At 46.8% G+C, this 12,766-nt stretch overlaps 1 protein-coding gene across 6 annotated transcripts in view; it reads right to left on the bottom strand.

The window, feature by feature from the left end:
• LOC8038847 overlaps positions 1-12,766 on the bottom strand; it is a 506,694-nt gene that overhangs the window by 61,834 nt on the left and 432,094 nt on the right. For all 6 annotated transcript variants that reach the window (XM_040221860.3, XM_040505070.2, XM_029994759.4 and 3 more), the window contains exon 4: positions 6,145-7,037. In XM_040221860.3, coding sequence (XP_040077794.2) covers positions 6,145-7,037 — 893 coding nt within the window. The remainder of the gene's footprint in view (positions 1-6,144; positions 7,038-12,766) is intronic.

Raw genomic sequence — 12,766 nt, 5'->3', positions numbered from 1 at the left:
GCTTTTGCTTGAGTGGTGACATCTCAGCCATTTTTCCGCCCAATGTTTTTTTTATGCATTTTGAAGTGCGCGCAATCCGGTGTCACTCAGCTCGAGCGCGTAGCTTTGGCTAATGCATAGACGCCATATTACCGCCCAAGTCACGCACCGACTGCACGAGAGCGTCACGCGCTGGCACATTCAGTGCAACAATGGATGTCTTCACCCTGAGACAGACAGACATGTAGGCACCCTAGTAGCAGCGTTTCGGTAGCTCCCTCTTACGGCTCCTATGCTCCTATCTATGACGTCACGACTAGAATTATCGATCGCCAGCGACAATTTCGATGGTGAGCATAAAACGCGGTGGAAGCTTGTAGTCACCGCGGGTCCTAAACCAACGCCGTCAAAGTTGATAGTCTGGCGTTCTTCTTACTTCCATTATTGAAAGCAGAATTCATCATATTCAAGACGCCATAGTGGGCGTTCGGCCAATGGTGCAGCGACGCTCTTATACCCCTGTTACACGGGCACACTTAGCTGCAGTTACGCTAAACCACAATTAGCGCACAAGACTTGCCGACAACATTCTGCGGCGACGCCGTCAGAGCTATGGGCGAACGTGCGCTTGAGCATCTTGAGCACCCATCAAAGCAGTGCACGCGCTCTCTTCACTTCTTTTGAAATAGCTGTCCGAGGGTATAGTGCGGCATCTGTGCTGCCACGTTACCGCAGTTAAAGCTGAGTTAACCGCGGTTAAGTGTGCCCGTGTAACAGGGGTATTAGTCGCCCACGTCGCCAATGCAGAGCGCATGTTGGTCTGCTTCTTACACAATGGTTCCGATGATGTCAGAACGTCAAACTCTAAAGGCCCGTTCACACTCTTGCGACCTCTTAAACCTGGGTTCCTTAAAACTTCTTAAACCAGAGAACACACTGGCGCCATCTATTGGGAAGCAGTGTAAACTCGGCTGTCCGGCATATTTTTTTTTTATTTCTCGCGCATTATCCTTTCTTTCTTGGCTCGAAAAACTATTGTCAATGTTATAGACGAGCCTTTCTATGGGTATTACGCACATTTGACCTCGGAAATCCCGCAAAACCTTCGCTCTTGTGAAATGCAGTTCCAGGGTCACCGCATAGATAGCGCCACAATGCCAGTGTGTTCCCTCATTCTAAAAACATTTAAGAAGTTTTAAGAGATCTCGTCTCTCTCAGTCATGGTCGGTTGCAAGAGTGTGAACGGGCCTTTATTGGCTGATCAAAAAACAGAAAAAAACAACAACACATAATTATGGGTAGACCTCGGGGCATCTCGCATTGAGGTCTACCAACTATCCTTCCGATCAAAGTCGACCAGAGCTCGGCATCGTTTATGGCGTCACCGCAACTCTTGCGCGAGAAGCGGACGTCTCGCTCTCCGCTCTGGCGACGAGATTTTTCGGTGGAAGACATCAATTCTCCGTCCAAATTTAGCGGGGAAGGATAACTGGTGTCCAAGTCACGTGACATCAATTTCCCTGCTAATTTTAGAGGTGAAACTGAATTGGTCTGTAGGTGCCGTGACGCCAGGTCACGTGACTTCGCTTATATCCGAGCCACGGGCATTCGCTTCTCGCGCACCCGCCTTCGTCATGCGTCACGAACCCGTGGACGTAACTCCGGCTGCCACAAACAACCCATCTGGGACGAGTGCACAAGGCATGGCCTCTCAGTTATCACATCCCTCTCGTTTCTTGTGCCACCCCCACGTAGTTCTGCGGAAAGTTATGCAGCATAGTACATCTAACCTCCGAGCAATTTTTCGTTATGGTTATTAAAACAAATAAAAACAAAAAACAAAAACAACTGAAACACCTAAAAAAAAAAACGAGTTAGAGATGAGTTTCGGCATATCTTTATCCCGCGAATCCGAATATCACTTTCGTTTTCCCCCGAAGATGTAACTAAATGCGAGAAAACGCGAAAAACCTCCGACCAGTCGTGACTTCGTATACTAGGATCTTTGGGCCGCCAAGCCCGTGTCGCTCGTGTGGGCAGCGCGTGCAATTGCGAGCTTGCCAGGTCTATTTTCCCACACTGACACCAGTCGTGACGTCGCTTTCTGACCCTTTCGAAAATAGCGAGAGTGCGCGTGCATAGCTTTGACAGGCGCTGAAGATGCGCGAGAGCAGAGATCCCGAAAACTCCTAGTGTGACGTGACGTCCCGGGAAGGAGGGGCTTTGGCGGTACTTTAAAAATTAATTTCCGCAGCCACCGTGCACCAAATTGAAAAAAAAAATAATCTCGATATTCGTGATCCTGGAGGCCGAATGAAGGCCACTGAAGTGTACTTTCTCAAATACAGGACCGCTTCAGTTCTTCTTCAAAGAAGTGCACCAGTAAAGAGTCGTCAAACTGTATGTGGAACTCAAAATAAATGAATGAACGAAACAATGTCTCTTGTTGCCTAGTTCGAATTATCATCCCAGCTGGTGAAGGTTCGTAATAAGGTACCTGACATGTCTGTGAACAGTTTTTGTTTGCCGTTCTATAGAGAGACTTGGCCTTAGGAAGGCCAATGTTCACACCGACGCTGATAAAGGATCGGCTCCTTGTCGTCACAATAGGGCAGACTACTTTGAATGCAATCACCGAACGCATCGGCTCGGCTATTATTGGTCTAGCTGAAGAATGAGGAATCGATCATACTCAGAGCATGTGGCAGGGAAGCATTCAAAGGTGTAATCGAGAGTGCTCGCAGGCCCTGTTCTTTCCGGAAGCCCGGGGTCAAGTCCAGTGTTCTCGAACAAATTATACCGCTCGAGTCAACAAACACAAGAGCGCCGAGAAAGCCTGTTCAACCGTTCCAAAGCGCGAATGCCAACGAAGCCAGCCAAGTGGATGATACACTCGAGAAAGGTGGGCCGGACACTGACTCGACGTCTTTACAGCGCTGTAGTAGGTCCGAACAGTTTGAGAGCGTGTGTACGAAGATAGCGGCGGATCGAACAAGTAGGGAACGTTCATCAAAGGGACAAGAAAAAAAAAATGAGTTGGGAATTATTGAAGAAAATTTGTTAATGCCTTCCTCTCAGAGCTGTTGATACAGTCCCAGACGGTCGGGGACCGGCGCTGACGTAGAGTAGTAAAACGTGGACGGAAACTGCCGTGGCGACACAGTCGAACTGTGAAGGCGAGGAAAGGGTATACCTCGGGCACAGTCCTGTCGAATGCACAGGCGCGAGCTTGAATTTGAGAAATGCACTTGCCGCACGTAATGCCACGATAGAGGCACGTGCTGGGTCGCCATCTTTGCATTCGAAGTGTTCCACAACAATCACCCGACTGTGCCGTCACACTCGGCTGATTGTTGTAGAATTACTCAAAGTATGGAGAACAAGAAAACGACGCAAGCATTTGGATTCACTTGGCACCCAAAAACATGCTTTCGACTAAAAAAAAAAAAAAAAAAAAAAACGCGTTTAAAGGTTTTGGAGAAAAATGACGTCGTTTTCGTGATTCTCTTCGTTACAATAAAAACACGTCGCTTACAGAAAAAAAAAAGAAAAGAAAGCACACACACCCGAAAACTTCGTAGTTGTATTCAGTATTCTTATAAAAATGTTTTCTGACTGAAACGCATTCTTTTAATTTGTGTTTTGTGTGGATGTTCATACAGCCTGAAGCTAGTCGGCCTCAACGGGCGACTTTTCTCTCAGCTGTAGATGAGCAATTTAGCCAGTTCAGTATAACCACAAGCCTGGGGTCTTTAACGTGCACCGCACAGTAGTGATACACGACCGTAATCCGGGACGGTACTCGTCCATGTCGAAACAGGCAGGCGTGGGGATTGAACCTAGGATCCCCGGGTTCTTCAGCGCGAGCTTTCACTCCACGTGCTCCGAGCTGGTGTGCGCTAGCCCACTCGGCCACCGATACCCTCCCCCCAACTACGGTACCCTAACTTTTAAAACACACCGCCGTGCGCAGCGCGGCCCGACACAATACGATGTGGCAATGCGGAAAAGATCAATGAACCGAGTAATGACGTTTTCGACACTGACCAGTCACGTCCTGATTCGCAGGTGGGTCATGTGGTCAATGAGATGGACAGTTTTCGCAATCCCGAGATCACTACTGGAACGCGAGCCGCTACGCTGTGAACCGCACTAATGTGATCGTGTGGACTGCCGATTCGACAGTACGGATCAGAAATGAAGTCCACAGGCGACCGAGCTCAACCAGAAAAATCTTACCGAAACCAACAGGAAAAAAAAAAAAAAAAGAAAAGGCTTGTCATTGCTGGAAAGCAAAACGTACAGGAGAAAGGCACACTGCTTTTATTTTTGGTCGTACACGGTGATATATTATCCAAAATTACTTCGAGTCTTGGTCATAAACAGGGAGAGTAGTTTCAATAACGACACGCTTACGAGGCCGCTTTGAAAGCTAAATAATGCTAGCAGTTAATTACTCGTTTTTCTAACTTTTTAAATATTTCTTGCTGGCTAAGTTTCGAAAAACTGTGGGAGGTCTACCACCCGCATATGGATTTTAAAATGTTGACTGGATTTCACTCGTCAAACAAATCATTTCAGCGATGTGCAACAGTATTACACTGCGCGCTTCGAAAATTTTACATCATTGCTCATCAAACAAGTTGAACCGAAAAACCGAAAATCATACCTACCAAACAACTGTTGAAAAAGAAAAGAAAATATTAACAGCTGCTTAAAGGGCAACTCCGCTCAATTCCGAAAAATTTAGGCTTCCATGTGATTCACATTCACAAAGTAATACTCAACAACTCTACGTCTTCGGATTCGCGAAATGTGGAATAATATTTGTGTAATCCTAATTTAAACATCAGCAGATACCGAAACCGAAACTTCGGTTGCGTCAGGCAACACTGGTCTCGGGTCGTCACAGTCATGAGCACCTCACGTCGAACCACGTGGTCTTGTGACGTTCGGGAGGGAGCGAGAAACAGGACACGCAACGCGGACAGGTCCTTTTTTTTTTTTTTTTTTTTTTTTGGACGCGGGCAGGTCGTTTTGCATGGCGTGGACGGTGATGGCCCGGGGGAGAGGGGGAAAGGGAGAAGACGAAAGAGGAGAAGGGGAGCGGAGAAACAGACCGATAAGCGCGCAGGGCAGCGGTGATCACGTGAACGCCCGGTCAGCCAACACCAGGAGGAGAAACTCATGACGTCATCGTTAAATTTCGCTCTGAAAAGTAAAAACAAGCAAAACGTGAGAATGAAGTATGCATGCCTCTGACGTAGTGGTTCAACGTTGGCCGCTCCAACTCCGTGGCATTGACTGCGCTGATGATTGCGCCTCGCGCCGCACGCTAGAGTTGGCAGATTTCGGCGACTTGGCTCGCTTAAAGGCTCGCTGGCCAGTTTATTAAATATATAGACGGAATTAGATCGTAATATTTGACATGGGGTCTTCCTATATGATACTGAAGAGGGCTACATAGTTTGCTAAATATCAAAAATGAAGCGGAGTTGCCCTTTAATAAAAAAAAAAAAAAAAAGATTATTATATCTGAAAGCTGTTAAATGACATACATTATAATCATTTATCATATTCGAGGTCGCCAACAGCGTAAATACAAAATGGCAAATTACTATCTATAGACTATACGTGTAGTACATTGAAATAAAAATAGCCTTTGTTTAATTTTTGACGATTTCGTTTTATTTGAAGGCCACGATAAATTGCTTTTGAGTGCACATGTTTCTGTTACCACGAGTATTTCGCCAGTTTCTCAGCGCACAAGCAAATCCGAAGCCAAAGAATCACACACATTCGAATAAACAATTACACCCAGCGCGCACGCGGGAAATCAGGCAACAAAAAAATGGAGGCGGCTACCTGCCAGCCAACCCAGGAGCATCGACTTTAAAGAGATACTCACGCACACACTGGAACAATATCAAGGTGCGGCCCACACGGCGACAACACCGAACACAGCAAAGCCAAAGAGACACATCACGAACTCGAGCGTGGGTGCAGGTTGAAGGAAAAGGTGAAAGCGGCGCGGACGCAACACAACAGCAGGGACCGCAAACGAGCGAGTCCGCCCAGCATGCAGATGGGAACAAGGAACGCGCAGACAAGGCACAAGTGGGAGCGCCCACTCGACCGGAAGGAGCACAGCTGTGGCCCACTCACCATTGCTGTCCATCCTGACCTTGCTGAGGGTGACCCTCCGGAAGGCCACCTCCTTGGCCCTCTCCAGTCCGGTCAGTTCGGGTGCCGTCGCCTTGCGGACGGGCGCTGGGCGCTCGCCACCGTTCATCGAAGCTCGGGGTGGTCCGTCCTGGACGCACGGTGGACTGCTGTACGTCACCGTCAAGGCACTCCGGGCGCGGGCCCTAAATGCCGGGGACGCGGGCGCCGACAGGGACGCCGCCACGGGCGCCTTGGGCTCTGGAAGACGCTGATGCTGCGGCTCGCATTCGGCGGACTTCTCCTGGACTTTGGCCTGGCGCTGCGGGCTCTGCCGCTTCGTCCTGGGGAACGGCACTGGCGGCGACTCTTCGAGCGCCTCCTTGGTCCGGGGCTCAGCGGAGAGGCTGTCGCTGGACGAAGACAGGGAGCCCTGACGGGGCAGTTTCCGCAGAGGCGCTCTGAGGGGTCCCCTGAGCGGCGCCCAGCGGGCTCCCGTAGGGGACAGGTGGGCGGTGGGCGGCGTAGAAGACGCCGACGTCCGCTCGGAGGCGGCGGTTGGCTTGGACGCTGAGCAGCTGGCCGAGTCGTCGGCCGAGTCGGCCACTTCGGAGGACAGGCTGTCCTGCGCTGTGAGCAAGGACTGCGGCGAGTCCGGGTGCGACGAAGATGCGGCGGCGGTAGCACCGAAGGGGGCGGGGGGTCTCGGGTAGTAGGAGTCGGGGGCGTCACGTGCCCTTCCTGGAGATCCACGCTCTTGTGACGGCTGGCAGTCCCTGGAACACTCCAGGGCCCGGCCCAGAAGGTCTGTCACGGGCGGTCCGTTCAACTTCCGGCGTCGGCTCGACCTGCGGCACAGGTCCTGCATCCATTGGCCGGACGTTGCCTTGAGCTCCCTGCACACACAGGACACAAGGACTATAAGCATAACTGCAGCGCTCAAACTGTCCCGAGATCAAAGAATCTGAGAGAACACGGTCCTCAGAACATGCTCTAAAGTTGCCACACAATATAGTCATCACGGCATCATTTTAATTACGACAGCCTAATTAGATCACCCAAGGGCAGAAACAGTGACTGTGTTGTATCACTCCGTGAGAAGACAAGAAGTGTCCACTAGAAACGAGTGTGCTGTCATACTGGACATGCAGCTTTCTCGTTAAATTTATTCAATTTTTTTCATTTCATTTTTTTCTATGCTCAAACCAATAGTCTTGTGTCCTCTCTCATTTTCTGTTTTAATACAGAAAAGAAGAGAATTATAACGGATGAACAAATATAATTATTCACATTTTCCTTATTCGCACATAATGCCTAAATCTATATGTCCGAACATACTGGTCTAAAAATGCAGAGAACAAGGGGATCCTGAACCCGCGTCACGCAGTTTCTGTGCGAACGGAAAACGTTCGAGGTGCTTAGAACGTGTTGTGTTATTGTCGTTCACTAGACTGTTCATGTTGATTGAAAAAAAGAAAGAACTTGCTGTTTAATATCCTAACGCGTCTGTTGTACTTTTTTTTGTGATTTTAATTACCCGAATATTAATTGGTCTACCTTGCCATCTACTTGCACTTACTCTCAAGACTTTATAGAGCTTTGCATTGATTACAACCTACCAAATATTATCCCCCAGCCCACTGGAATTACTGACTGCTGCAGCAAAATTCTCGATTTGTGCTTAAAGGGGAACTCCGGTCAATAGTTTTGATTTCGGTATTACGACTGTTTTCGGCTAAAGCAGTACCCCTGAATTACAAGGGACAATTCTTTCTTCGATATTGTGTGTAGTGCTATAAATATCACGGCTCAAAGTTTGGTTTCGGGCGTCTGCGGCAAAACCGAAACTATCTGCTAGAGGGATGGCAACACTGATCATCAGCCGCACGGCGGCGACGTGATGTCACAAGGGCGCTGCGCCAGTGCTCCTTGACTAAAAGCTTACTGGTTTGCCGCCCGCTAAAGAACAGCTCTTTAAAATCGGGTTCAGAGGAGAACGCGGCTTCACTTTGACTTTTCGTCAGTGATCATATTCCATGGCAATAAAGCAATATCAGTCCTTTATTATGGTTTCGTTTTTGACCGGAGTTGCCCTTTAAGCAAGGAGCCTCCATTTTTAGCAGCGTCATATATTTACCAGAAATTAGGACAGTCTTGTCATCGACCTAACAAACTTTCTCTCTATATCTTTCTCTCTGTTCCTTGAAAATAACACTGTTGCAAATACATTCGCGATTACGCTACGGCTGACAACGTATCCATCAACTCATGCCTCGAGTACTTTTACCAATCATTCTTTGTTCATTTGGAGGGAAGAAAAATCTATGAAAACTGGACGCTCTGTAAAAATAAGCTAACCCACTTAGTTGAGCGTTTCATTCAACTGACCCGCATCCTATCTGATAACTGTCATCCATGGTATAAAAAAAAAAGTAAAAAGTCCAAAAGCATGCTAACAAGACAAAGAAACGGCTTTAACGAGCGAAGTCGCTTAACAGTTCAGCCTTGTGGGATGCATGTCACGCGTGTACTAGGACATACAAGACCACCAGAACTGATACTATAACCAAATTTTATATTCATGACGTCCCGACCGTTTTAACAAACAAACCCCAAAAAGTTCTGGAAAGTGGTCAATCCAGCTCTATCACTTCAACTGCAGTTCATAAATGACGACGGCATTCCACTTTCAGATTAAAAATAGCGCTCTTTATCTTAAAAAATATTTTTCACATCAATTTTTACTAACGAAGACTTGTTAAACGTTCCCGACTCGTGCACACTGTCTCACCCTCAGATGAATCCTATCATAATTGACCACGCAGGGCGTATGGTAAGCAGTATATAACCCAAAGATATCCTCGAGCTCTGGGGATGACCAAATTAGCTCGAAGGTATTAATAAACACTAAACATATTTCCTCTGTGACATATTCTCGCAGTCTCTCACGCCTTCCATAGTTCCGTGTTACTGGAAAATTGCTAACGTAATCCATGTTCACAAAACTGGTGATTGACAACTGATAAGTAATTACCGTCTCATTTCTCTCACCAGTGTTCCATATAAGCTCATGAAGCATATATATACTTAGCTTAAATATCATAAACTTTCTTTACTCTCACAACCTTTTTACACATCAGAACAAACTTCGACAATCTTTTACTAGGCTGAAACCCAGCTAGCCGCTTTCCTCACTGACATATTCTAGTTTCGATTCGAACGCACAAACTGCCATTTTCGTTGACTTCTCCAAAGCTTTCGACCAAGTTCCTCATCAACGTCGTTTAACGATGCTTAACGATATTAACATTCACCCCTCTGTTGTTAATTTCTGAATTCCTAACTAACCGCAAGCAATTATTCCTCCGTTAACAATGTAAAATATGTCACCTTTACCGTAACGTCAGGCGTCCCCCAGGGAACCGAACTCGGCTTCTGTTCCTGATCTACATTAATAATCTCCACCATAAAACAGCTTCTGTGCGCCCGTTCGCCGACGATTGTGTCATATACCAAACCATCTTTCATACCATGATCATCTAATTCTCGAGGAAGACCTTGCGTCTGTAATTCAGCAGTGCGAAAAATGGCAAATGACGCTAAACTTTGATAAATGTAAATCCCTGCCATTGAAGGAAGGAAGTCAATGCAGATAATATTTAGGAAGAACATGAATGTGAACTTTCTGTCGCTGGGAACAGAATGATTTTTTTTTTTTTTTTTTTTTTTTACGCACTGGTGTTTTTTTTTTTTTTTTTTACTTTGGGGGGATTGTTCTGTTAAAAATGAAGAAAAAAAGGAAAATTTTCCTGTCGCGTGATGGAATGTGGTAGGATTGACTGCGAATCGTCGCAGGGCTTTTTATGCCATTTATGTAAAACAGTAAATATATTGTCTGTTTTGCTGAGTGATCTGATTTCAAGAGGGGGCGGAGGGAGCTGTCGCTTTGTAAACTTCATCCATGCCTTTTGTGACGGTCCCCCAACAACTGTTTTTTATGTTGTCTGACTGGCTGTTCACCTCACCTCTGACCTATTAGAAGGAACTACACCCTCCGTAAAATGACTAGCGTATACTATTCTTATAAGATCCAAGTTAGAATAGGCCTCATCTATGTGGCATCCATGGCAGTCATACGTCACGAATCTCCTAGAATCTCTTCAAAGCGGAGCTGGGAATGAGTGAAGATTGACAAGTGCAGCTGTTGTAATATTGTGAACGAAGAGGGGAGAAAGTGATTATTGAATTTATTGCATTAAAGTTACGGAAAGGGGAAGGGAAAGAGAGCTGGCGAAAAATTGGGCCAGGAGCCCCAGCTCGTGGCCCAAAAATTGAACCCGCAACCTTCGCCTGTCCGGGGCGACGCCTTAACCGATTAGACCATCCCGGCCACTGGTTTCCGCGGACTCAATTTTTGACCAGCTCTCTGTGTACTATTAATTTCGAATTCGCTGAACAAGGTAGACGACAACCGTTGCTGATTTAATGTGCCTGCATATTAGTATTACGCCAATGAGCTAACCTTCATTCGCTTTCCCTTCGCCGCCGAGTGTCACTCCCCTCTCTCCTTCAACCACTTTTCTATTACAATACCACTCTCAGGAGGATCATTACTATCACCTTCCAATCGTATTTTCCCTCGTTCAGATCACACATGTAAATTACGTCCAATTCGATCATCAACTGTTTCTCATCAAACTTCCACACTACCACTGGCTATCGAGGATTGGAACTCACTACCTCACAACATCGTTTCTCTAAATGATACCGCTAAATTGGTTGAATCCATTACCCTCTTTCTACCTAACTTAGATAGCTACCTTACATTGTTATATTTGTGTTTACTGTTCTACTTCTTATTTCACTGCCAACCCACTGTATAATGCCCCACAGGTAATAATAATAATAAAAAAAGACGACGACGACGGCGGCGATGATAATGATGATGACGATTCTCTGGAAATGCCACGCGCTGGTATGTTCCTTCCATACGATGGTATACGCACTATCGTGATCAGGTGGCGAGCAAAACTGGACGTACAATAACTGCTTCTAGACATTCTTAGGTTATTATATATGACACAAGTAAGATAGCTTTCTAGCATGAAATACGCATAAATCAAAACAACTAACTTGATATGGACGACAAATGTAAGATCCAATACCGTACATCATCGCGCAAAGTAGCAAACGGAACCAATTCAAGTTCCGTCCCCCCCCCCCCCCCCCTCATTCCCCCTCTCTCTCTCCGAATACTTTCAAAATAAGCACACATAAAAGCACCTTGATGTATACATATCCATAGTATACTGGAAGCATTTTTGAATTATCGTGATATACGCATTAATCAAAGGGGGGAAAAATGAAACCAAACACTAGAAACTGGTCAGGATTGTGTCTTCAAGGAAGCATGAGAGCAGACGTTGCGTAACAACCTCACTTAAGATCGTGTGAGCCCCCCCCCCCCCCCCCTCCCCCCACCACCGTCAAAAAGATACAAAAAATAGAGGAGGAAGCAGAAGACCCGAGATACAAAGTATTTGCTTATGCACGACAGAGCGAAGAAGACCGAGACGTCATCCGTCTAACGGTTTTCTCCCATTTCTCGATGCAATCTTGGGTTTCCGAGAGCGCAAGGTGTGCGTCCCGGCGAAGATAAGGGACCACGATTTTCTCGGGTGGAGGGAGGCCCGACGCCAGTTCCCCCCAGTCATGCTGCCAAGGCACGTGCAGCTCGACAATCCGTTCAAACAAACCGGTCGGCCGCGGTTCCAGGGGCGCCTTCTCGCCGTCCGCCGCCTTGTAGATGCGACGCATGCAGCCCTCGCAACCTCCGATTGCTAGCCGCCGCGGTTGCACTGTACCGAGTCGTCCCAGACCACGCGCAGGAGAGACGCAAGAAATAAGCAAAGCTATTCGAGCGCAGTGTAACGGATATAGGTAAAGATGTCGCGATCTTTCGCCTTCGATGTTCCAGACAGGTTCGGCGAACCTTCGAATTTTCAGCAAAATTCGAGAAAGTTCGACTTTTGGACAGAGATTTCAAATTTTGGAAAACAAAGAATCTATAAAGTAGTCTGCCTTATGGTTTATAGAATGATTACCGAGGCTTACTAGCAATGTGCGAGTGGTGGTTTAAATATAATAGAACTGCGCCATTCACAGCCTTCCCAGTGCTAGGACACCCACGACATACCGCGGCTCCTTTTGCAGCGTCGGAGCTAGGGGATGATGCTGCCATGTTTGATTCGAATCAGTATTCGGACACCCGAAAAGCCGGGGTCACACTGCTTTTACGATACATCATACAAAAGACAGTCTTCGTACAGATTCGAACACGAGTCACCGCGAGATCCGTGCTTCGAATGCCGCGTGGCAACCAGTTCGAGGAGAAAGCTTGGCACGCGGCATTCGAAGCACAGATGTTGTGGCGACTCGTCTTTGCAGAGTCCCTTTTGTATGATGCATGAGAAGTGTGACCCAGGCTTAATATTTACACATTATAAAAGCAAATATAAACACTTTCGATCCTTTAGTTAGTTTGTTAAAAAAACCTTTGATGCCCAAAACTTTATATACTGGAGACCTAAAAATCGTGACATGGTTTTACAACACACAGAATAAA

This window comes from Ixodes scapularis, unplaced genomic scaffold, assembly GCF_016920785.2.
Source record: "Ixodes scapularis isolate PalLabHiFi unplaced genomic scaffold, ASM1692078v2 PGA_scaffold2__306_contigs__length_199485367, whole genome shotgun sequence".
NCBI classification, from domain to species: domain Eukaryota; kingdom Metazoa; phylum Arthropoda; class Arachnida; order Ixodida; family Ixodidae; genus Ixodes; species Ixodes scapularis.
Note: the sequence above shows the minus strand (reverse complement) of the source record. Positions and strands in the feature narration are given on the sequence as shown.